General features: G+C 49.7%; 11 protein-coding genes across 11 annotated transcripts; 5 read left to right on the forward strand and 6 right to left on the reverse strand.

Moving 5' to 3' along the window:
- Positions 1 to 268: 268 nt before the first annotated feature.
- On the forward strand, positions 269 to 3,280 carry N7529_010714 (Zn(II)2Cys6 transcription factor; the record flags this gene model as incomplete). Its single annotated transcript, XM_057246241.1, has 3 exons — positions 269 to 1,182; positions 1,271 to 2,183; positions 2,243 to 3,280. The coding sequence occupies 3 exons, from the start codon at positions 269 to 271 to the stop codon at positions 3,278 to 3,280; spliced, it is 2,865 nt and encodes a 954-aa protein (XP_057091590.1).
- Positions 3,281 to 3,935: 655 nt separating this feature from the next.
- N7529_010715 (uncharacterized protein) lies at positions 3,936 to 5,228 on the reverse strand (the record flags this gene model as incomplete). The annotated part of the gene is made up of 1 exon (XM_057246242.1): positions 3,936 to 5,228. The coding sequence occupies one exon, from the start codon at positions 5,226 to 5,228 to the stop codon at positions 3,936 to 3,938; it is 1,293 nt and encodes a 430-aa protein (XP_057091591.1).
- A 647-nt stretch (positions 5,229 to 5,875) lies between these two features.
- On the reverse strand, positions 5,876 to 6,367 carry N7529_010716 (nuclear transport factor 2 family protein; the record flags this gene model as incomplete). The annotated part of the gene is made up of 1 exon (XM_057246243.1): positions 5,876 to 6,367. One exon carries the CDS (start codon positions 6,365 to 6,367, stop codon positions 5,876 to 5,878), a length of 492 nt encoding a protein of 163 aa, XP_057091592.1.
- An 839-nt stretch (positions 6,368 to 7,206) lies between these two features.
- On the forward strand, positions 7,207 to 9,696 carry N7529_010717 (J domain-containing protein; the record flags this gene model as incomplete). The annotated part of the gene is made up of 4 exons (XM_057246244.1): positions 7,207 to 7,695; positions 7,779 to 8,105; positions 8,164 to 9,486; positions 9,547 to 9,696. The coding sequence occupies 4 exons, from the start codon at positions 7,207 to 7,209 to the stop codon at positions 9,694 to 9,696; spliced, it is 2,289 nt and encodes a 762-aa protein (XP_057091593.1).
- A 366-nt stretch (positions 9,697 to 10,062) lies between these two features.
- On the forward strand, positions 10,063 to 11,905 carry N7529_010718 (SKIP/SNW domain-containing protein; the record flags this gene model as incomplete). The annotated part of the gene is made up of 3 exons (XM_057246245.1): positions 10,063 to 10,212; positions 10,276 to 11,694; positions 11,747 to 11,905. 3 exons carry the CDS (start codon positions 10,063 to 10,065, stop codon positions 11,903 to 11,905), a joined length of 1,728 nt encoding a protein of 575 aa, XP_057091594.1.
- A 364-nt stretch (positions 11,906 to 12,269) lies between these two features.
- Positions 12,270 to 13,700, reverse strand: ayg1 (heptaketide hydrolyase ayg1; the record flags this gene model as incomplete). The annotated part of the gene is made up of 4 exons (XM_057246246.1): positions 12,270 to 12,449; positions 12,501 to 12,633; positions 12,682 to 13,553; positions 13,608 to 13,700. The coding sequence occupies 4 exons, from the start codon at positions 13,698 to 13,700 to the stop codon at positions 12,270 to 12,272; spliced, it is 1,278 nt and encodes a 425-aa protein (XP_057091595.1).
- Positions 13,701 to 14,374: 674 nt separating this feature from the next.
- On the reverse strand, positions 14,375 to 15,187 carry arp2 (hydroxynaphthalene reductase arp2; the record flags this gene model as incomplete). The annotated part of the gene is made up of 1 exon (XM_057246247.1): positions 14,375 to 15,187. One exon carries the CDS (start codon positions 15,185 to 15,187, stop codon positions 14,375 to 14,377), a length of 813 nt encoding a protein of 270 aa, XP_057091596.1.
- Positions 15,188 to 15,729: 542 nt separating this feature from the next.
- Positions 15,730 to 16,347, forward strand: arp1 (scytalone dehydratase arp1; the record flags this gene model as incomplete). The annotated part of the gene is made up of 3 exons (XM_057246248.1): positions 15,730 to 15,787; positions 15,835 to 15,890; positions 15,946 to 16,347. The coding sequence occupies 3 exons, from the start codon at positions 15,730 to 15,732 to the stop codon at positions 16,345 to 16,347; spliced, it is 516 nt and encodes a 171-aa protein (XP_057091597.1).
- Positions 16,348 to 16,482: 135 nt separating this feature from the next.
- On the reverse strand, positions 16,483 to 16,974 carry N7529_010722 (uncharacterized protein; the record flags this gene model as incomplete). The annotated part of the gene is made up of 1 exon (XM_057246249.1): positions 16,483 to 16,974. One exon carries the CDS (start codon positions 16,972 to 16,974, stop codon positions 16,483 to 16,485), a length of 492 nt encoding a protein of 163 aa, XP_057091598.1.
- Positions 16,975 to 18,354: 1,380 nt separating this feature from the next.
- Positions 18,355 to 20,667, reverse strand: abr1 (multicopper oxidase abr1; the record flags this gene model as incomplete). Its single annotated transcript, XM_057246250.1, has 1 exon — positions 18,355 to 20,667. The coding sequence occupies one exon, from the start codon at positions 20,665 to 20,667 to the stop codon at positions 18,355 to 18,357; it is 2,313 nt and encodes a 770-aa protein (XP_057091599.1).
- Positions 20,668 to 22,356: 1,689 nt separating this feature from the next.
- On the forward strand, positions 22,357 to 23,825 carry N7529_010724 (ACT domain-containing protein; the record flags this gene model as incomplete). The annotated part of the gene is made up of 3 exons (XM_057246251.1): positions 22,357 to 22,401; positions 22,452 to 22,864; positions 22,928 to 23,825. 3 exons carry the CDS (start codon positions 22,357 to 22,359, stop codon positions 23,823 to 23,825), a joined length of 1,356 nt encoding a protein of 451 aa, XP_057091600.1.
- Between the last annotated feature and the right edge of the window lie 36 nt (positions 23,826 to 23,861).

Raw genomic sequence — 23,861 nt, forward strand, 5'->3', positions numbered from 1 at the left:
CGGAGAAGAGTCCATTGCTAAGTCGTCTGGTTTCATTCCATAGGTATCCTTGCCCTGCACGATATATCTGAAACCAGAATCCAACGACTAGTCCCGGAATTGCCAAAAGGAAATCCTCGTCAAATTGTCCCCAGGTCCCAGGTCTACTTCACAGTATACCGATTGAAGGACATACGACCAGACCAGTCTCGCTGCGCAACTTGTCTTTCTGTTATGTAGACGGACAGATTGGATCACTTTTCCTTTTTTCCCGACTCTCTAATTCACCATGTCAGGCCAAAGCTCAGGCTCAAGCTATTACATTGGACCCTTCGGTCGTATGTTACCCACCACAGATGGTCCATCCTCGGAGCAGCAATCCGGGCAACCAGCTAATTTATCAGAATCCGGGGACCCCCCATACCAGCTTCCACCCCCGCGTGTACCGGCCAGTTTACAATTTGGAACGGATCCCTCTTTGAGGCAAACGGACAATCCCGAAGGCAAAGACCATGGACAAAAGCCAGAACAACTCCCATCCTTGAGCCAAATTCTCACGACAGAAGGCCCTGCCAGTTCCTCACATCCTCAAGCATACGCACTTTTGACGCCGAGCATCGAACGCCGTGAATCTACTTACACCTTTCCTCACCATGATCCGAGGTTATCTTTGCAACGTTCCCAGCCCGCCATGCATGATAGGCTCAAGGGCCGCTCCGAATCTTTCCATCAACCTCATAACACAGGCCTGCCTCCACTGTCCCAAGTGGCTCTGCATGGGCAAAGAGATTTGTCCCACCACACACCCACCAGGAGCGACCCATCAAGTGCAGCCTTTCCACACGGTCAATTACCACTCCACAGCACATCCATACACGATCTAGTACCGGGTGGAGAGCTCTCATCGCCCGAAAGTTCGAGTAGGCCGCAAAAGATGCCTGTGCGGCCTGCCGTGGTAGATGAACGAGTCATTGAAGGAGAAGGACTGTGTTTTATATATGCAGATGGATCATACTGCCCGCAAACCATTGACGGCACACCCGTGAATGCTAATTGGGGCGTGACCAAAGCTGGAAGGCCAAGGAAACGACTTGCACTTGCGTGTTTGACGTGCCGTGAGAAGAAAATCAAGTGCAATCCTGCCACCGAAGCCGTGTGCGATCAATGTCGGAAATCTGGACGAGAATGCCGGTTTGAAAGTGCGTAAGTGTGACCGTGATCTTTGAGGAATTTAATAAAAACATGGATCTATAACCCCGTTCGATTTGAAGTGCCGCTAACAAATCCACAGCCCGCGTGGTAACCGCGCCTCGATGAGAGGGTCAACAGGACCTTCTGGTAGATCCGAGCCCTACACCCCCGCTAATCACGCTTCGGAGGGTTCTCCGTCACTTTACGACGTCGCTCGAGCCTCGGACAGTGTGACCTCTCTTCCTGGGACTAACGGCCAGTCCCCGGTCTCTGAGGGTTCGATGCTCACACCATCCGGTCAGGAAGCCACGTATGAAACCATGGCCGATGCAGACAGAGCTTTAAGGTCTCGGTCCTACCGATTTCCACCACCCTTTTCCAGTGCAGATGACACCCTCGGACGAGCTTCGGCACATGTTGAGAACAGCCGTTCACCCGAATATTCTGAGATTTTGGGGGAACTCAAAGATAATACCTCGGACGATCCACTGATGACCTCTTGGTATCTCGATCCGTATGAAAGCGACCCAGAGACGACGATGCATTACACTGAATGCTATTTCTTGCACGTGAACAACGGTCTGTACCACATGTTCCCGCATGGACGATTCCCTCTGTGGATGAAGTCATACCCCACAAAGTCCGCAGAAGATAAGATGCTTCTTTATTCCATGATGGCTCTTGGGTCTGTATTCTCCAGCAGGCCGGACAAGCTGGGAGCCATGAAGCAATATGCACGCGTGGCGCGCTTCGCTATCAACAAAAGCCAACATGCCCTCTCTTTACAACTTGCGCAGAGCCATATAATAATGAGTCTTTGGTACTACGCTACAGGCTCATTGGCCGGGTCGTGGGACTCGATAGGCGCAGCCGGAAGAGCAGTGTTTGGGCTTCGCTATAACGTGGAATGTGAAGGTGTCGTGAGCCAAAGTCAAACGAGTAACTACGGGTTGCATCCACAGGCGTTGATTGAGTGCCGTCGGCGTACGTTTTGGATCGCCTTCGTTCTTGATGTAAGAAATTTCACTTTTTCCGATTGAAGCTTTGGTTTTGGTAACTGACTTTTAACCAGCGCTTCTCGAGCCTCTATTCGGTTTCTTCGACCTTTATTTCGTCAGATGCGGCTTTGTTAAGACTTCCATGCCGCGAAGAAATCTACGAGGCTCAACAGTACGCAACGGTGCCCTATTTCCAATCTTTCCTCAATCATACCCCGGCCTCCCCAGAGAACGAGCGATCAACCCTCAGCGCCATGGCCTTCATGGTCGAGATCATGGCAATCTGGGGAGATGTCTCCCTACATGTAACCCGTTTACCTCACATTCCCTCCGAAGCATACAACCGACTATCCGAAGAGTTCCATACCACTATCGTCCAAAAGGCCAACCACTGGATAACTCGACTTCCCGAATATTTAGCATTTTCATCTATAAACCTGGAGCGCAGCATCCGACAGAGAAAAGCGGATACCTTTATTTCGATCCACTTGTTTTACCACGCCAACTTGATGAAACTATACAGACACGCCCGCTATCAGAGCCTACGACCCGAAATCCTAGTCCAGTACATCCACCGAGCAAGATACCATGCCGTCGAAATCATCCGTATCGCGCTCACCTTTGACCAATACTCCAAAGAAATCATATCATCCCGATCCGCAACAGACCCATCTGGACCCCAGATAACTCTTCTAAACCCATTCCTGGGTTACCTAATTCTCTCGGCGGTGGACGTCCTAAGCGCAGCAGGCCTAGCCTCCCAGCTACAGGAGTGCATATCCTACACCCGAAGCGCTCTAGACACAGTCCAAGAGCTGAGTCGGTACTGGGACAGTTCTTTGCAGCTAGTGACAGCACTTCAGAAACGTCTGGGTCTGATGATCGACTGCCTGAACGAGCGCAGCGTCATCGAAGAAAAGCAAGGCTTTGCCCTGGAAGGCCCGTCGCTCGAAACAAAAGCCCATGCTGGCGCTCTCCATTCCCACCCGCCTGCAACTCCCGGCGAGGATCTCTTCACCGGCTCAATGCCAAGAGAGATATTACTGAATGCACTGCGGGTTGACGAAACGCTCATCTCCGCGAGCAGCATTGCTTGGATTAGAGATCCTTGAACCACTTTTTTCCCCTTATTGTCTCCAACCCCTTTGATAATGTTTCCAAAATTGCATGGTGAAATGAATGATCTCCGGAACCAGACTACAGGATATTTTTTTACGTGCGTTATCTGCGGTTAATAATTTGCATGGCGTGGTTATAAAAGGTCCTTCGCGGCAAGGCAAAGAAACCAGAATTCTTCACTACCAGATCAACCCTTTACGTTTCTTCAGTTCTAGCCTGTTCATTTTTCCCCAGTAACGATTTGATGGATGCTGATGTCTATATCGACGACAGCTTGTTTGTTTGACGTATCGTTCGTTGCTTTGCATAGATGGGATAGTGGCCGGTATGACTTTCGAGTTTGGCTTTTGTCGTGTCACTTCTTTTTGCGTCTGTATCATAATATATCTGATTCTTCTCTTGCATGCTTTTGAGCGAGTGTTTTGCGGCTTGCTACTTGTATTTATACATCTCGAACTTGGGCTGGAAGAAGGGTGGCCTGAATAAGAAGAGTCATGACTCTATACTTTGAATGATCTTCTAGCAGTTTGCTGTTGACGAGGCTATTTGTTCTACGTATAACTTTGAGTGGACAGGCTTGGACCTGAAGACAAATTACAATGATCGGCAATTAATATTGACCTGGATATCCAGGGTCCTCTGTATTGGTCAAACTTCCCAGAGTAAATCCTCTTCTTCAGCCGAGAGAACTGGAAACTTTCCTGCATATTTGAACCTCCCTTTAACAGGGTCCATAAGCACAGCGTAGTGTGTATCTTCGTTGACGATTGGGTATGACCAAAGCCACCGAAGCGCTGTTCCAAGGGTAATGGAAACCTCAGGTTCCTGATTTTCTTCTATGCTCGTCTTTTTCATATGAAGTGCTTTTGTTCCGGACTGAGATGACTCTGTAACTCGCCGATTCCTAATTCCCCGCTGAGAAGCCCCCTGCTTCATTCTGCGATCCCACTTCGACTGCATGGAAGCCTGTCGCTCTTTACTCTCATCGATGAGGTCTGCCATGGTTTGCATGTCACTTCCAGACCGTAGCCCTGCATATCCAGTATCTTTGGCGATGGCCTCTGTCGTAGCAGGGCTGGGGTCTTGATCATGGTTTGTCGTGATGATAAACGAATTTGAGGAGCGAATCACTGCTGTTCGATAGTCCTTTTCCATAGCCACTGTTTTTGACCCATCACAGAAAATGAGGTAGGCAGCCGTGGAGCGTATAGCGGGAACTTTAGCGATGATTTCGTCAATAGTCGAAGTATTAGAAAGTCCATCCCTGACAATAGTAGCAGTAGGAATGAGAAGCTGCCGCAGAAAGGATGTGATGGATTGCCGCAGTCCAAGTAGCACAAGCAGATAGTTCAAATAGAAACCAAAGTTCCACCTCGAATCATGCACGGCTCTAAAGTTGAGCGAAACGCTGAGATCTTCCCTCACACCCGTAAGAATACCCACAAACCCAACATAGGTGATGCAAGTAGCGATAACCTTACCAGGCTCTTCATCGCGCACAAATTCCAGCTGCACGATCAGATCACGCAGTGGATCCATAGACCAATCCAGCGTCCTGAAATGCACCATTCTGGTCCGAGATCCATCCATCATTCGCACACCTCCACTGGTACACCCCATCAACAGATCAAGGACAACGTTCAGGCAAATAAGAAAGTAAAGTTCGATCCCGGTCACACGACTGATGCCTCGGATTTCCGCAGTTTCTTCGTCCGTGTAGAGTCTTCGTAAAAGAAGCCAGGCGAGCCAGTGCACTGGCTTTGTAGGGATTCTGTCATCAAGGTCGTGGATCAAACTATCGAATATGCCCTTCATTGCTCGCATTTTGTCTTTGTAAAGTTGTGCAAGTGCTACATAGCGCTCTTCAGGCGGAAGCGACATGTTAATTCTGAATGTTTGGGGCTCTTCGCCCCTTGGCGATTCGCGCAGATGAGAGTTCATCTTTGCCGAGCTCGTTGTTGAAGTGGTGGTGTAGGGAAACGTGTATGGCTCGTGCGCGGGAGTTGAACTGCGCTGTCGCGGAATGCGAGTTTAGGCTGAACAGGAGGTTTTTGTCTTCCCGAGGCAAGACATTTTCAACCCACCTGTGAATGAATGATTTGAAATGAGGATTTATAAGAAAGATAACAACAATGATATACGCGAAAGGGACTTTGACCTGTTGCGCGCTAAACCAAAATGGCTTTGTTGCCTAATGCCTTACATAGATCGTCGCTAAGAGGCTCAGTCAGATGTTGGGATTTTCGTTGGTTGCTGATTTTAAGGAAGGGTTCTATATTCTAGAAGAAATTCAAGCACATCTAATAACATGATCGCTTGTACCGGCATGAATGTATCAAATCGTAACCCTATACCTCGACAAATCCAACTACACCTGCACCACTCCTGCACATAAGACGATGCCATAAACTCATTTTCGGACTTGATAATCGATAAAAAAAACACATAGTTACATGCCCATACGCAGAAATGCACAGACATATGATAAGCTCATAATCTCACTCTGTTCTATTGTCGCCTCGTGGTGTGATTATTGTACAAACAATCGCCATCTACAGCATCTTCAGATTTGAGCAAGGAGGTCTTTCTCACTTAGAGCTCGGTCGCTGTATCACTGATGGATCTCCCTGTCGCCAAATAACGTCGATAACCCATTTCTTGATCTTCCACAGCCCATCTCCATCACCCTGAACAAGATCAATCCAGTACTCTGAACCTGCAATGTACTTTGGCCCAGCAAACTCTGCTCCTCTACCAGGCGGACAATGTTGTGATAAGGCATAGGCAGTGAGGGACGCAGTTTTCTCTCCTGCTCTGTGGTTGACACGGACATTGGTGATCATGTGGGTCGTATCCAATGGGCCAACATGGTCGAAGACCGATGATTTCAGGGTAGACAGCCCATTGATTAAGCTCCTTGGATCATTGGGGCCAGGGTTTATTTCGAAGGAAGTATCTTCGGTCATTGCGGATTCGAAAACTTTGATGTCATTGCGGTCGAAACCAATAGTAGCACGGTAGAGGGCATCAGCGATGGCTTCTTTTGTGTTAAGGTCGGGGAGGGAGGATTGATATAGCATGATGGTAAGATTTGCTTGTTGGGAGTATCTTGCCAATACGCAGTCTCTTTATAACCCTTGTAACCCTCATAACCCTCAGTATATCCCTTCCACGCTCGGAAATAAGCGGCCTTAGGACATTGGGACACCCAAAGAACTCGGAGTTAGCATCGCATATAACGGAAAAACAGCACGCAGGAATATATACAGCAACTCACATTGGATGTAATTGAGACTTGAAAATTTGAGACCCAATGTAGTATATACATAACAGGCCAGCGCATCTCCGTCGATGATGATAAAGAAAGAATACACCTCATCTTAGGGCCACGAGAGAATTCACTGGACCACTTCTCTAAGGTTTTCAGAGCTACGAGAAAGCAAAGAACTCAAAGAAATGCGGCTTACTACGCCATTATCTTAGTTCTCAACCAATAAAATCTGTTTCCTGTAACTCGCACTTTGATAATGCTTTCATGTTTCACTTCATGTTTGAACTCGACTGTAAACAATATGGATTGAATGCCTCAGGCATCGACATCAAGAACAACGACTTTGTGTTTCGTGCTTCAGATAGTTCGTAACTGTTGGTTTCTCGAATTTCTCGAGTTTCTCGAATATATTCCTATTTGGCTAATTTACGTAACTCTATGAATTGATGCACTTATCCACCGCTTACAGTAAGGTCTATGCACTGACAATGCTCACATTCTCCAGTCTGCGGGGATTCCATCGGATAAACCTTCCGTGTCTCCGATGGAATTTCCATTTCACTCCAATTTCCGCTTCATCTGCACTTTAGTCTTATAATGGGATCAGCATATACATAAAAATTCTGAACAGAGTGCGCAGCAAGCCTCATGTCCTCCTTCGGTCAAGATGGGGCGCGGGACTTCCGCGCCTCCGTGGAAGATGACGGACTCGACGGCGATTACAGCATGGTCGACGACCACCCAGAGGGACCCGACTACTATATCCTATTAGGTCTATCGCGCAATCCACCGCCTACCGACGCCGAGATTCGATCAGCCTACCGCAATTTATCCCTCAGCTTTCATCCGGACAAACAACCACCGCACCTCCGCCATGCGGCCGAGAGCCAATTCAGACACATCCAAGATGCATACGATACCCTGATAGACCCCAAGAAGCGCATTGTCTACGATATATCCGGCGCGGAAGGCGTGCGGCAGGAATGGGGCCAACTTGGAGCTATGGGGACGGGAGGAGAGGCACAACAGCAGAATGTCGGCGTCAAGACAATGTCGCCGGATGAATTCCGGCGGTGGTTCTTGAAGACAATGAAAAAACGCGAGCGACGCACCATTGAAAGCCTGGTTTCTAGCAGGGTGTGTATTCTTTTGTGATAGTCTTCCTTGTGTTGAAGAGTTGCTTGAATGGTCCTTGCTGACATGGTGTGATTCGCAACTAGGGCGGTATTACCCTGGGGATAAACGCGTCATCCATGGTCTCGGTGGATGAGGACGAAGATGTGCAGTTCCATATCCCTTCGCCGCAAATATCCTCATATGGTCTCTCATATAAATTCGACACGCCGCTGTCATTACCGCAGTTTTGGGACACCGCAGAAAAGGAATCAGACAACCAAGATGCGGAAGCCGACTCTGCAGAAGATGCGCAAGATGAAGGGTCCGAGGCAGCTCATATCACTTTGAGCGCAGGTATAAATGGTGGCTTGGGTCGCCCAGTCAAAAAGTTCCAAGTCCAGTTCGAGGATGGAACCCAAGAACAAGAACTAGTATGTTGTCGCACCGGGAACAAAAAGAAGTTCTGGATATTCGCTGACAATCTTCTAGATCACAATGCCACCGATTTTGGCAGCCCACAATATCCAATTGGGGGCCAGTGTGTTTCCCAACATGAAAAATTTGGTGGGAACTAAGGGAATATGGGCCAAACATCCTTTCTCGCTTCTCAGAGACTCTGCGATTAGCTTCGAGGGTCTTCTTTTGCCTAGTCCCACTTTCAAGGCAAACATTGTTCGAAACTTCAAACCCCTTTCTAACGTCCTGCCGATCCAGGTCGTGGCGACCAGCGTCCATACCCGTTCCCTGAGCGAAACTCCGCCGTCCTTGGAGGTTCAACTTGTCAGAAAGCTTTCCAAGAAGAAACATGGTGTCATTTCATGGTCGAGTGGTGTTATTGAATGGCCCGGTTTTCTGCTCGGCTGGTTCCCATCTCTGGGAATGGGACCTCAAAGCGCTGTCAGATCTGCCAACGAGCTTGGCCACTTTCAGATTGGCTTAATTTCACGTCCCCTTTCGCCTGAATCCGAGGAGGCCGAGGAAGATGACGAGGAGACTGGAGATTCTGACCACGATGAGCACCATCATCAGTCCAAGAAACATAAACACCTAATGAACAAGTCAGGCGAATCCTGGGAGAGCCATTTGCAGGTCAGTCCCGGAGGAGGCGCACTTGTCTTGAAGTATTCACGAAACCTCTTCTCCGGAAAGCCGGCCGACGATCCAGTGAAGACCGAGTGGAGCTCGGAGGGTTACTTCCCAATGCCGAACATGGACGAGGCGCGTGCTATCCGACTCGAGGTTTCAAGCATTGTCAGCTCGGACTTGTCCTTAAATTGGACGATCAAGGGTACTCGCCGGGTTGGAGAATACACCCGCATGGGACTTGGTATTGGCATCGCGGAAAAGGGCATGATGATGACTGTTACGTGGCGCCGCCTCGGCCAAAATATCGATCTCCCAATTCTTATTTGTCCAGCCAGTGAGGCAACAAATGGTGCCACAGCGCTGACAGCCATGTTTCCATGGCTGGCCTATTGCGCTATTGAGTTTGGATATATTCGTCCTCGTGATAGAAAGAAGCGTCGAAAGGCAGCTGCTCAGCGCCACCGTGAGCTGAAGAAGCTCATTCCCAAGAAGCGCGAGGAGAGTCTCCAAGCCATTGAACTCATGGCGGATCAAGTACAAAGGAGACAAGCTCGAGAAGAAGCGCATGATGGCCTTGTAATTGTGAAGGCCGAGTACGGTTATATACCACCCACAAACAAGAAAGCTAAAGATGGGTTCACCGAGCCTCGGGTCATTGATGTCACCATCCCTGTAGCTGCGTTAGTCAACCGGGGTCAATTGGTGATTTCTAAGAAATCTATAAAGGTAAGTGACTGATCTGAACACAGGTAATCTGGGCTCAGAATGCTAACTTGGATTAATTAGTTCCAAATCTTGGGCTTCTATGACCCTGCACCATTGTTGCCCAAGCGATTGAAGATCTGGTATAGATTCCAGGGGCGCGATCACTTTGTAGAGGCGGGTGAGAAGGAGAACATATCTTGTCCTTTGCGTGCTCACTTCATATCCACCTGAGTATGTCTCAAACTCCTCAACATATAGGAAATACCTGTGTGTCCATGTAATTTTAGCATCTCTTAGCAAATTCTCCATGCTCCATCACAAGGTTCTGGCTCACTTTCAGATAAAACATAGATGCATCTTCGTGTTTAAGCTCCAGTAATTGTAGTCATCTTATATTTTCATCTCATGTTCACTCGATGTTCATTCATGAAGTAGATCCGAATTGCTCAACGCCTGAAAGTCTTGGCGGTATATGGAAATAGGGGAGACCAAATGAACTAACCACGCAGTTTGTCCCGAAAAGCCAAATCCAGCGTCACTTCATGATCCCTTTTCAACAACCGCGAGTGCAAAGCTCTTGAGTTGCTAACTCTTACAATGTCGACCTCGATCGCACAAGGGCTTTTCAAGTCCCTACCGAAGCCCAAATACACTGGCGAGGATGAAGAATTGCCACAGCATGCGCAACCCCGGGGTCCGCGCGTGGTGGGCGCCGACCAGATTGATGAAACTCAAGTTGTGTTGCGGGTGAGTTGTCTATTATCCTATCATATAGCTGGATTGTGAGCTAATTTACGTCTCTTCTTCCAGAGGACCGGTCCCCCGCCCTATGGAAACCGCGCAGGATGGCGACCACGAGCCGCCGAAGATTTTGGCGACGGCGGCGCGTTTCCAGAGATCCTAGTTGCACAATACCCTCTTGACATGGGCCGAAAGGGAACAGCTTCAACATCTAATGCGCTTGCTCTTCAGGTCGACGCCGAAGGCAAGGTTAAGTACGACGCGATCGCGCGCCGCGGACACGCCGACAACCGAACCGTCCATGCATCATTCAAGGATTTAATCCCGCTCCGGCAGCGGGTGGATATGGGAGAGATTTCGCTGGAAAAGCCGTCCGAGGAGGAAATCCAGATGCAGATGGAAAAGACAAAGGCTGCGTTGACAACCTTGGTGGAAGGAGCTGCAACCGCGCAGAAACCAAAGAACGTGAAGGGCGGGAAAAGAGCCGAGCCGACTTTCGTTCGGTACACCCCAGCAAACCAGATGGGCAATAATGGTCCGCAGAATGATCGAATTATGAAGATTGTCGAGAGACAGCAGGATCCCATGGAGCCCCCGAAGTTCAAGCACAAAAAGATCCCCCGTGGCCCGCCATCCCCTCCGCCTCCCGTTATGCATTCGCCGCCTAGGAAGCTTACTGCGGAGGACCAAGAAGCTTGGAAGATTCCCCCACCTGTGTCCAACTGGAAGAATCCCAAAGGTTACACCGTGCCTCTGGATAAGCGTTTGGCTGCGGATGGTCGTGGATTGCAAGATGTCACTATCAACGATAAGTTTGCTCAGTTCGCGGAGGCTTTATTCACAGCGGATCGCCATGCTCGTGAAGAGGTGCAGCTCCGAGCTTCCATGCAACAGAAACTGGCCGAGAAGGAGAAGGCACAAAAGGAGGAGCACCTCCGGCAGTTGGCACAAAAGGCTCGTGAGGATCGTGCTGGCCCCAGCCAGCGTGAACCGCGTGCTCGCTCCCGCAGCGGCAGCGCCTCCTCATACTCCAGGTCTCCATCTCCCCCGAGCGAAGATGATGAAGCCGCCCGAGAGCGTGCAGAGCAGCGCCGTGAGCGCCGACGGGAAGACGAGCGAAAATTGCGCCAGTCTCGCATGGGCACAGAGCGTCGCATTCAAACCATGGCGCGCGAACAGAACCGCGATATCTCCGAAAAAGTCGCCCTCGGTCTGGCCAAACCCACACAGAGCTCTGAAACCATGTGGGACTCGCGTTTGTTCAACCAGACCAGTGGTATGCAATCTGGTTTCAACGAAGACAATCCTTACGACAAGCCGCTGTTCGCCGCGCAAGACGCCATCAACAGCATCTATCGTCCACGTGCCCAGGCCGATGCCGATGACGAGGATGCAGGTGAAGGCGAGATGAGCAAGCTTGAGAAGACCAGCCGATTCGAGGTTTTGGGACGCGCCAAGGAAGGATTCCGAGGCGCTGCTGATGCTGAGGTAGGTTTTCATCCAACTAGTATTCTTTTCATCGCTAACATGTTTTCTATAGGAGCGTCAAGGTCCTGTTCAGTTCGAAAAAGACACCGCTGATCCATTCGGCATTGACAACATGATCGCCGACGTGACTTCTGGTCAAAAGCGCTACGGTATCCAGGAAGCCGAAGGTGATGACCGGGGGTCGAAGCGCGCGAGAGTCGATGAAGACTAAATCTGGCTCTGTTAATCTGTGTGCTATGTGACTCTATGTTTTTTTTGTGATCTTCTCTGGGCATCGACCAAATATCCTCCATGCATTGCGGGCGTTTCTGGCAGTGTGATCTTTACCATCTTTATCTTCACAAAAAGAAACCGGAATTGAAGCGAGTCGATCATACTTGCCTTGGGCAAATGTGAATAAAATCATTTACTGCGGTTACCAATAACAATCATTCACCATATGATACGAAGAAGTAGTAGTGTCTTCTCATGAAGTGCACCGGGCAATGAAACAACAATTAGTGCAACGCAATAGTACTTCAATTATAAATCACAAATTATTCGTCTTTCACAAAGAACAATATCGACAGTCAACCTCAGTTCTTCACTTGCTGCATACTAGGCGACAACACACTCTCCAGCCACTTGTAAGCCACTGGCAGAGTATCGGGGTAACCCATGTGCACCCTATTCTCGAAGAACCGGCCTTCCTTGGGACCTCCATGGTTGAGCAGAACCATGGAATCTTCAATCGGGACAACACCATCGTCAACCCCCTGAATTAGTTAGCTTCTGTCCCTCCGATACGACTGAACCAAAGAACTCACATTCAACAGAAGCAAGCGGCAGTTGTCCTGGTCGACAATGCCATTTTCAATGAGCGAGAACTTCTTTTGAGCATTTTGAACAAAGTCTTCGACATTGTCGTAGCCATACTTCTCCGCCATGGCAGTGGTGAGCCTGTCAACTGTTAGTCCTAAAGTTCCAATAGCGCATGGTCCAACTTACTCGAACGGATACTCGTGGTCATTGGCCTTAGCCAACCACTCAGGGCTAAAGACATAGTGCGATCCAGGACCATGGGCAACCGCCCCAATAAGACGCTCACGGTGAATACAAGACGCCCGAATAGCATAGAAACCACCAGCACTGAGACCCCAGGCGGCAACACGTGACATGTCAAACTCAGGCTGTTGTGCCATCCAGTCAAGGACACTCGACCAGAGTCTATCAGGCGACTCCGGATCCGCAGGGTCAGCGGGCGAGTCCGCCGTACCAGGGATCTCAACAATAACCGTCGCCCAGCCACGGTTGATAATCTCATGGCTACGCTGACTGTTATCAGGTCTGTAGCCATCAAGACCAGTCATGAGCAGCACGACAGGGACACGGTTGTCGGCGCTAGCTTCCTCGGGTAGGCGGACATACAGCGGGATCTGGGCGCCGTCGCGGCCGGCACGGTGGGTGTGCTGGATGACCTTCTCGGTCATGATTGGCTTCCACAGGGCCGCGGATTTCATGTACACTTTCTTCTGGTGGTCGAAGGCGGCGCGCTTGATGGATGTCTCTGGGCGTGTGGACGGGCTGACATATGGGAAGCGCGAGATGCGGAGGATGACCGCTGCGCGGCGGTAGAGGTCTGCTGCGCGGTCTAAGTGGCCGGATTTCAGGGCTTCGTCTCCTTGGCTCTCCAAAGCTGTTGCTGTGGGGAGGAATGCCTGGGTGTATGCGTCCGTGCTGGCATCGTTGACATCGTCCTGGTTGCCGTTAGTATTGGCTTGGTGGAGGGTTGTGGTGATTCTTACGGCGATCAGCTTTTCGAAGATCGGCTCGAAGTCTTCGAGAGATCCATCGTGGAACGGATAGATGGACTTGGTGCACTGTGAAAAGATATTAGTTTATTTGCTGGTTCTTGGTGTTTAGCCAATACGTACAGGGAACTTCCACTTCTTTTCCCACAATGCCTTGATAGACCCCTGGTGGGGATAGACTGTGTCAAACTTGTCTCCGAGAATCCAATTAACCATATTGACGGTAGTATAGACAGTAAAAAGCTTGGTCAGATTTAGAATGAGATTCAATGAACAAGTACATGTATGTACAAGAAGCAGCGTCTTTCAATTAACTTAACATCACTTGACCTTTCTGGTAGCAGATACTCCCAAAACAAAACTAAGACAAATGATGTCGATCTAGACGAAAACAGTAGGCTATTATCGCCACGAGCTCGACATTAGGCTGAATCGCCGATCTCTATGCACCCAGTGACCTACCGATGCATCGATGACTGCGAAAGGGGCAACATGAATTTCCGGATGCGGACATGACAGGGGCATTGTGAGTCAAGGAGAACAGGTTTATGTCTCCCATGTCTCAAGACTCGACTTTGTTCTCGGGTTCATTCCCAGACGCCCATGTCCCGTGATTAATTTGCCCTAATAATTCAAGCTCTTCCGTTGGTGACAAGATCAGGTTCTCGATGGATACAAATGCGATCAATTTAATGCTCATTATTCTAAATCGACAAAATAATGTTTCAACAAAACCCATGACCAAAATAGCGATCAGCCCTAGCCCTGAAAATAGCCTGGGCTCCTTCTACATACAACCTCAAATCCAAACCAACCCCTGAAGATCAACATCTCAAATTTGCTTAGATGTTAGCTCCACCATTGCAGGGCAGAATTTGGCCTGAAAATAATTAGTTCGATGTCCAAAGGGGCAGATTCCGCATTCCAAACTCACCGTTGATCCATTCTCCCGCGGGGCTAGCCAAGAATGCCACAATGCGGCCAATATCCGCCGGCACACCACAACGCTTCAGAGGGCTGCCATTGGCCAGAGCCTCCTCTATCTCCTCGATGGACGAGTTCTTGTCGCAGCCAGGCGCATAACGCCACGAGTTGCTCATCCACATGTCACTCTTGACACCAGCAGGGGCAATAGCATTGACCGTGCACCTCTTCTTTCCAAAGTCCGCAGCAAAGCAGCGAGTAAAGCCCTCAACGGCACTCTTGCTACCCGCATAGAGGGAGTGGCCGGGGACACCAACACCGGCAGCAATGGAGGACATTAGCACAACACGGCCGCCGGGGTTGATGTGGTCGTAAGCGTTCTTCGCGACGAAGAACTGAGCGCGGGTGTTGAGATCGAATACGTCGTTGAAATCGGTCAACGTGGTGTCAGCCAGAGAAACGAACTTCTCCGTTCCAGCATTAGAGACAACAATGTCCAGTTGCCCGAAGTGTGCCATAACCTGGCGGAATAGAGCTTCGATGGAATCAACGTTGGTCAAGTCGGCTTGGAAGGCAGCGCCTTGGACGCCTAGGGCTTTGATCTCCTGCACGACTGCGTCGGCAGTCTTAGAGCTGCTGGCGTAGTTGATTGCCACGGAAGCACCTTTCTTTGCTAGCTCAAGGGCAATGCCGGATCCAATGCCTCGGCCACCACCGGTGACTAGGGCGACTTTGCCGGCGAGCTCGGGTTGAGCGGTACTGGGGTTGAGAGCGACCATATTGATGATTTGGTTGTTATAGGAAAAGTTGTGAATGAGTGTATAGTAGAACTATAAGATCGCGCTGGAGGTGGGAACAGTAGCCTAATATTGGATATATCTGTTCAGCTCTACGCAGCCGAACTCAGCGAATGACTTGGTTCCATCTTCAAAGGTGCTTATTGCAGTAAGCTTGGCATTCCGAATGTGGCTACGGCACATATTACGATAATAGGCATTGAGGGCTCAGAATTATTCAATAGGCATTGAACTCGAGCCACGTTGCTTGCGAACGGAAATTCTCAAATACTTTGGCTCACCAATTGCCGCATGCGGAAGGCCATCAATGGGTTATCTCCACCATGTGTCACACTAGAAGCTCTCAGTTGCATTCCTCTGTTCCCATTCAAGGGAAATATGCTAAGACAATGGGCCAGATCCGGGGAATGTTGGGTTCGTGCGCTTTGTCATACAATGTAAACGGGATTTGTAGTTATACTCGCACCCCGTACCTTGAGGTGAGAGTGTAAACCACCTGCAAATTCCACATATCATCAAGCAATATGTCTCCCGCCGTAAAGAACACCACTGCCGAGCCTAACTTGGATATCAGCTTCCAAGGTTTGTACCCTGTCTACCGATTCGACCGGACAAACTAACATCAACAGACTATCTCATTCTCTCGAAGCTCGTCTTTGACTGGGCCGATAGCTATGATGCCAAGGTAAAAAGTCATTCAACCCTTAACTTCTTCAATACCATAACTGACAAGTGATCAGGACTGGGATCGCCTCCGCAGCATCATCGCTCCAACCCTGACGGTCGACTACACAAAGATTGGCCTGAAAAGATGGGATAACATGGCCGCAGACGATTATATGTCCATGGTCACGCACCCGGGATTCCTGGGCGACAAGACCATCAAGACCCAGCATCTGCTCGGCCAAACCTGGTGGGAGAAGATCTCCGATACGGAGGTCATCGGTCACCACCAGCTTCGCGCAGCTCACCAGGTCTATGAGACTGTTGATTTGGAGACCGTGAAGCTGCGTGGCCACTCACATGCCACGAATGAGCACTACTACCGCAAGGTGGATGGTATTTGGAAGTTTGCTGGGCTGAAGCCGAATGTGCGCTGGAATGAGCTGCGGTTCGAGGAGGTGTTCAAGGGACTTGACTAGATGCGGATCTTATTTGGGAGAATTTGTTTCAACTTAGTTTTGCATCGACTGGCTAATTCCTATCTGTGTTTCAACTAATGAGTGCGTAGCGATGATTGAAGGAGCTATATCCATTGTAAGATGTTCATTGATCAATTAGAAAAAAAACCAATCGCGATCAGCAGCTTCGCCCCGTTCATACCAATAACAACCTTCGTTCCATTCGGTCAATTCGGACTCCTTTGATACACTTGATCCCTTGGCTCTGAGCAGATGCATGGCCTTCTCAGCCTCAGCTAGGTAGTCTTCGGATTCATCAGAATCCTCACACATCGAGAATGAATTAACGGATCCCAACTCGGTTGGTAGCTCTGCAATAATAGACCAATTACAGTCATCGCTAGTGTCATCCGGTAAGCAACAGTTTTTCTCTTTAGCGCCTGTCAAGCAATCCACTGCCTCTCTTTTTGATCGGTACGCCAAATCTGTAGCTTCTCCTCCGGCGAGATTGTCCTTAGCTGCCGGGGCCAGCAACTTTTCAAGCGCACAGTCAACCAATGAAGTGAGGAATTCATCATCCGGATTTTGGTTAGCGATCTCGCGAAGCAATGTCGATTCGGTGCTTTGCACATCAATGCAAGTGAGCATCTCATAAACCGACCCTTTAGTGGCCTTTCTTATTTTCTCTCTCTGTTGTTGTCTGATTTCTCCGCTAGGACTGCAGTCTGTCAGGAGCCTGACAATATGGTTTCCCACAAAGCATTGCAGCGATACAAGGAAATTTGAATTTGCATGCACGTTATCTGTCAATTGATGCAGTACCTTGTAGATCAATTCCTGGTTGTATTCGATGTATGATGTAGAGCGAACCACCAACCAACTTGATCGCATATCTCGCTTCGTGATATTGAGTAACGCAAGGACGGATTGAGCAGCTAAATGCCCCACTGATGAATGAATTGGCTCAGGGTCCTTGGCATTAGAGTTGGAGCCGAAACCGAATTTATATAGCAGGGGTCTATCGTCTTGTTCCAGGCTTTCGCGAAAGGAATGTACATGTGTGGCCTTGGCTTTACCTTTGATTGATCCCGAAGGCGAAACTTCTCCCGGGGAACCTGGATCAAACGAATCAAATGACTTAAAATTGCAGCTCGATACACTCGTTGTGAGTGTTTCTTCTGGGTTTCTAACATCCGTCGCCAGTGTTATACACGAATGCCTTTCGTAAAGATTGAGGTATAGCATATTGCAGTGGATATTGCAATAAAGTTCCATAGTCCTATAAATTATTAGCATTCGCCACCATACTATGATCTTAGAAAACTTAAAACTTACTTGATTAGACGTCCTTCCAATATCTCTGGCGTTCGCCAGTTAGTCTTGGCAAATCGTCCCCATTCCGTGGGTATGAAGTATTGACACGGATAGTGGTTCATGAGGTATACTTGACTGACTTCGATAACAAAGGAAGTCAAATCTCCAGGGTCTTTGTATTGTAGATATTTGTCTTGCAATTTCTCTGAGCCAGTGGATAAAATTTTCCAGTCGAATATCGACTGCCTCGAAGGGGTTGACGGGCAGAAGATAATCGCAGCAACGCATTTCGCTAGTCGATTCCATGTATCTATAGGTTGAGTTGAACTTGTAGTTGGATATTAGACAGAGTATAAGTATGGAGCTTGCCTGGAGTTCAAGTTGAATATTGGACGAGTTTGAGTAAAGAACTTGTTTGGGGTGAAGATCTGGGAGGTATACTACCACCGCTCACCCATTTTAGGGTTATGAGTGGACAGCGATGTGCACGGTTAGATAAAGCTATTTGATACGTCATATAAAACATTCTAAGACATCGTGTATTGTGCCGATTAAGAGTATCAAATTTATTATACAAGCATTTTCTTGTAGCCCACAAAACGTAGTCTAGCCTGCATGCTCATACTTCTCCCAATCCTTGAATCCATCAGGAAGATCATTGGGACTAAATGACGATGTTAGCTGATGCGCACATTTGAGCTGGTTTTGATGTACTTACCCATCATCATGGGTGTGGTAAGTTTGTCCACCCTGAGTGAGATACCCGTCGTTGGTGTGGGTTTCGGGCCAAGGGCCCTTGTGGTCCTCGATGTGGGCGTGGATCGGATCATCTTCGGGATCATTGGGGTCACCAACTTGAACGTCGTTCTTGCTGCCATGAGAGTTGTTCTCGGAATTGATTTTGGTAACATCCACATGGGGCTGTGGTGCCTGAGGCTGCTCGTAGGTATAGTACTCTGGGTAGTCGTACTCGCCCTGGGGAGGCTGGGCGGTCGGTGGCGCGGGGTGAGCGACCTGGGGCTCGGGCTGGTACTCCTCGAGCTGTTCAGGTTGAGGCTGCTCAGCGACGGGCCGCGGCTTAGGAGCATGTGGCTGTTGGGCTGGCTTGGGCTTGGGCGCTGGTGGCTGCTGGGCCGGAGGCTGAGGGGCATTGGGCTGAGGCTTAGGCAGCGCAGCCTGTGGGACGGTGAGCTGAGTGTGGGTTGGCTTTGGAGCGGGTGCCTGGGCCTGAGTGGTGGGCTTAGGAGCAGGGACAGCAGCTTGGGTATTTGGCTTGGGCGCCGGCGCGGGAGCCTGAGCCAAGGGTGCGGGGGCCGGAGCTAAAGGAGCAGGAGCTGAGGCTACCGGTGCGGGAGCGCTGACGTCCTTGCCGTGATACAAAGCGCCGTGGCTACCGGGTTCGACCTTGGTGTTGGCACCGGTCATGTCAAGACCGTCATTTCCAGCGGCGTTTCCACTGCTGGGACTGGGGTAGGCCGCGCAGGCCTTGTAGTGGCTGTTAGGAGGAGCCTTCAGGGTCTGGGGGAATGTCTCTGGGGCCTCGATAATGGTTGCCATCAGACCAGCCTCGACGTGCCACTCGATGTGGCAGTGGAGCAACCAGACACCCGGGTTGTCGGCGCGGAAGCGAAGGACGGCGTGGCCATTGTTCTGGACCATGATGGTGTCGCGCTTGACCGGGGTCGTAGAAACATTGTTGTACAGCCCAGTATAGTAGCCACCGTTAACAGCTGATCGCTGCAGAACCTGGAAGTGGTGGCCGTGCAAGTGCCACGGGTGCAGATTGGGGTGGTGGTTGTTGATGACGATCTCGACGATATCGCCATACTTCACGATGAATGGGTTGACCTGGCCGTACACTTCTGGGTTGGAGGAGAACTCGGGGCCGACAGTGTTGGCAGTGTACAGGGTCGGGACCTTGGGTGGGAGGTAAGTCTGGTTGTTCACGGTGAAACGAGTGATATTATTGATTTCTGCAGAGCCGGCATCCAGGATGATCTGGTGGTTCACAGGCTGGAGCAAGGGCTCGTGGTCGACAGGCACAAAGGAGAGGTCATCGACAAAGTTATCAAATGCGCCGAATGAGGGAGGCGCAGGCAAAGGCTTCGCCTCGTCATACACCAGCCAAGCAGTGGCATTGGGGTTGTAACCAGCGGGGATATCACGGTGCTCATAGAAGAACATCATGTTAACGTCCATGGTGTCGAAGATTGCGAAGTTCTTGCTGGTGTCAGACTTGGTGTGAATCAAGACACTCATACGCTGTCCAGTAGCGATACGCAGGAACTTGTCCCCAGCAGGGTATGGGTCGACGTAGATACCATCGACCTCAACCACAGTCATTTCATGGCCATCAAAGACCCAGGTGTGACCAGGGAAATTTCCAATGCAGACGATATGAACGAGATAGGTCTTGTTTGGCAAGACCTTAATCTTTGTATTGGTAGCATCGTTGATCAATGCCGAGTTGGGGAGGGGCTCCCGTCCGTGATTGTCAGCCTCATTCTGCTCCGACTCATAGGAATTGAGCAGTTCAGGCATCTGCTGGTGGTACCAATCACTTAGGGTGAGCGTGAACTCATCATCATAGTGGAAAGGGGCGTGAGGATCGTGCACAATCAAAGGACCCCGGAATCCATCAGGGTACTGGCCCATGTCGTGCGAGTGGTACCAGTAAGTTCCAGTCTGGTTAATATCGAAGTGATATTGCATCTGGGATCCAGGAGGGATGGAGCACTGAGTGACTCCACTAGATCCATCCATGACACCGGTAGCATACTGATGGAAACCATGCCAGTGGATACCGGTGGACTCGTTTCCAAGCCCGTTGTATACATCGACAATCAACTGGTCGCCCACGTCGACATCGATCTGGGGACAAGGCCATTCGCCATTGATACCAATGACGGGACGCTCAAAGCCATCGGGTGAAGCATTAACCCAAGTGACGTTCCAATCCAAGTAGACATCCTTGGCAGCAGCCAGACCGAGCCAAGTGGCCAAAGCAAAGAAACTCAATTTCGCCATAGCGAATTGTTCAACGGAATGAGTGACAATCGACCTAGAAAGATAGTCAAATCCTCCAAAAAAGAGTGTGTTCGCCGATGGATCAGCGTTGAACTGTATTGAAAACAACTAAAAAAGAAAAAAACAGAAAACGCGGTTGTCGAGATAAGTGTCGGTTGCAAAGACGTCCAAAGAAGAATGGAAAAAGGAAATGGCGAGTTTTTAACCATTGTATTCATGACTGTAAACAAAGATGCCATGTTGATCTGCACCAGGGGCTTGGGTATGCTACTCGATGCGGAAGATGTCTTCTAGGGCTGTTATTGGTGCCTTCATTCAGGGACCGACGACCTAGCGGATTGCTCAGCGTAAAGGGCAGTATTAAGCTTGATGTTGGGCTACCTTCCAAGGTTTTGTTGGTGAAGAATGTGCGGTGGTGGATCTTTCAGAGTGGACTTTAAGAGTGGAATGTAGATATTTCGCCCGAGTTGGGTGGTTCCTGAAATCCCATGCAAGGAGGCATGCCCGGGCTAGAGTGAGCATTCTAGGGCGTAAACAAGCATGACTTGGCCCGATGAATGGAAAGTATTGTATTGATGCTTATCGTGCTGTAGAGATATGGTCACCAGGAAATGGTTCATAGTGGATGTGGTGGATGTTGATTTTCATGATCGGCAGAGAGAGCCCTAGTCTACTAAGTACCAGCAATCAATTCTTTACATACATTAAGACTCGTTTCAATCAGGCAATTTCCTGAGAATTTATATATGTATATTCCGTTGAATTAACTCGTACTTTGTACAGATAACAGCACCGAATCAAGAACCACCCAGTCTAAAACCTGCTATAGCGGCAAAAGTGAAAATATCTATGGATGGTCCAAGCCATTAATAGAGTGTAGTGCTCTGACCTAATCATGACCACCTGCCCAGGTGAACAGCCCTGGCGGATGTATACAATGACTATGGTATTAATCTAATTACTGATGTACAAGACGAAAAGCGGGGGATTTGCAGAAGTCCACTGGATATGACAGTTCAGCTTACCACCCACTTCCCAGTCTGAGGTCATTTTCAACTGCAAAAAGTAGCTCGCTGCATCTCCTAGGAGCGTTCTTCAGGGAAAGGTAAAAACTTCTATTGTTCTATTACTCCGATCAAAGCCACCGACGTGTGATAGGGGAACCGGAGCAGGTCCGAACAGTTCGCGGAAAACGTCGGCCTGATAAAAAGGCCCCCCCCCACAAGTCATTTCGACCAGGTACAAGCTAAGGGCCGTGCGTAGAATCCTAGTCTGATAAGGTGTGGAGTTGCTTAAACGTATTTGTAAAAATATGAAGAGAAAACTTACTATGGAGAAAAGAGAAAAATCAAAAAAGGGAAAGAGATTGGGTTGCAAAGAGGATAAGGGAGAAAAAATTCACATTAATGAGGGGAAATCTTCCGACTCTCTGCTTCTTATCGTTTTCTTCAATCCTGAATCCATAATCCTTTTGACTCATTGACTCATTGAATCCTCATTTAATTCGTCTCCTTGAAAGATCCCTGTGCTCATCATCTCGTGCTCTGATCTGCCACTGACGCCATGATCGGTGTTTGATGGCGCTTATTTGCTGCAAATAGCACCATTGGTTCTGTCATAGGAGCTACGAGCTTACTACGAGCTTACTTAGGAGTCACAGAGGTACAGAGTAGTGGTGTCTCAACACAAATGGATCAATCATTGACTTTAATCAATGCCCAAGTGCACTTCCTGGTGAGTCACTTTCCATCCTCTCAAAGGATATACTGGTAACATTCTTATAGGAGGAACCGGTGGTGCTGGTGCATATCCCACTGGAGCTGTACCCATACTTCTTGAAATCAGTCCTTAACTTGATCTTTGATGAAACACCTGCCCTAGAGAACCAACAGGATCAAGAGAATCAAGATGATGCGGCAGCAGAGGCAGATGGAAATGCCTCCGAGCAAGGCTATAGACCACCCGCGTTCATGAACGTCTCCATTACTCCAGTCGAAGTCTCAATCATATGTCCCAGACGTTTAGTCGAACAGTACTTCGACCCAGTGATCAACGAGCTTGACCAACTCGACACTGCCCTCCGCTCCCGTCTGGAGGTGAGCGAGAATGATTATATCGCCATGCAAGTCCTCGGCGAAGGCCTCGAAGCCGGCAAACGAGTCCTAGAATTAACCAGTCCACTCGCACTGGCAGGGATGTACGTGAATTGAACCCATGCAACCTCAAAAAGAAAGCCACCCATACTAACCATTATCCCTAGCTCCATCTTCTTTATCTCAACCTACTTCTCCGACTACATCGTAGTCCCACTGCAAAGCAAAGCAAGCGTGATGGCGGCCCTGGAAGCCCGCGGCTTCCAATTCGAAAACGCAACTGCCGCCTTCGTCAGCCCCCTAAGCCCAAGTACAGAAAGACGACTAAGCGACCTAATCCCACCACGCACCCCACCACCATCCAACCTCGCCGAGCTACAAACCCGCACCTTCGACAACCTCCGCAAACGCGCCATTACCCCGCAAGTCGACCCAACCCTGCGTCTCGTGCAATGCGCCGCACACCACGAATACGACAGCTCCGACTCCTCCATGTCCATCCTCCGCGACGCCCTAACAACAGTGCTAGTCGTTGACCAGCCGCGATTCCTTTCTCTGACGCTCGCCTCGCTCGATCCCGCGGCGTCCCTACTCCTAGAGAAGCGACTGCTTCCGCGGTTCGCGCGGCGCACGGCCTCGTACGAGGACGGCTCGGGGCTGCTGCTCGGCTCGAAAGAGGATCACCTCGTCCCGATTACGCTGGATCTGCGTGATCTGCCGCTCGAGGCGTCGGGTATCATTTGTGGTGTTGCGGGGCGGCTGGCTGATGCGCCGGTGTCGCCTGTGTCAAGTGTGCTTAGCAGTGTTAGTAGCGGGATTGGGGCGTTGAGGATGTTTGATTCTGTTGAGACGAGGTTGGAGAGTCGGGGGCATAATCTTGCGCCGTTGAGTGTTGCTGGGGAGGCGGTTGAGATCAGTTTCTTGAGTACGGCGAGGGCGGGGACGATTATTGTTGGGGAGGATGATTTGGAGAGGGTTGTCGGGGCGCTGGAGGAGGAGAGGGAGAGGGAGAGGGAGAGCGCGGGGGAGGGGTTGGACTCGCAGACGCCGCCGGATAGTCCGTGATGTTTATGATTTATGGTTATGGGTTATGGTTTTATG

The sequence above is a fragment of the Penicillium soppii genome (genome assembly GCF_028829465.1).
Source record: "Penicillium soppii strain IBT 18220 chromosome Unknown utg000010l, whole genome shotgun sequence".
Taxonomy (NCBI): domain Eukaryota; kingdom Fungi; phylum Ascomycota; class Eurotiomycetes; order Eurotiales; family Aspergillaceae; genus Penicillium; species Penicillium soppii.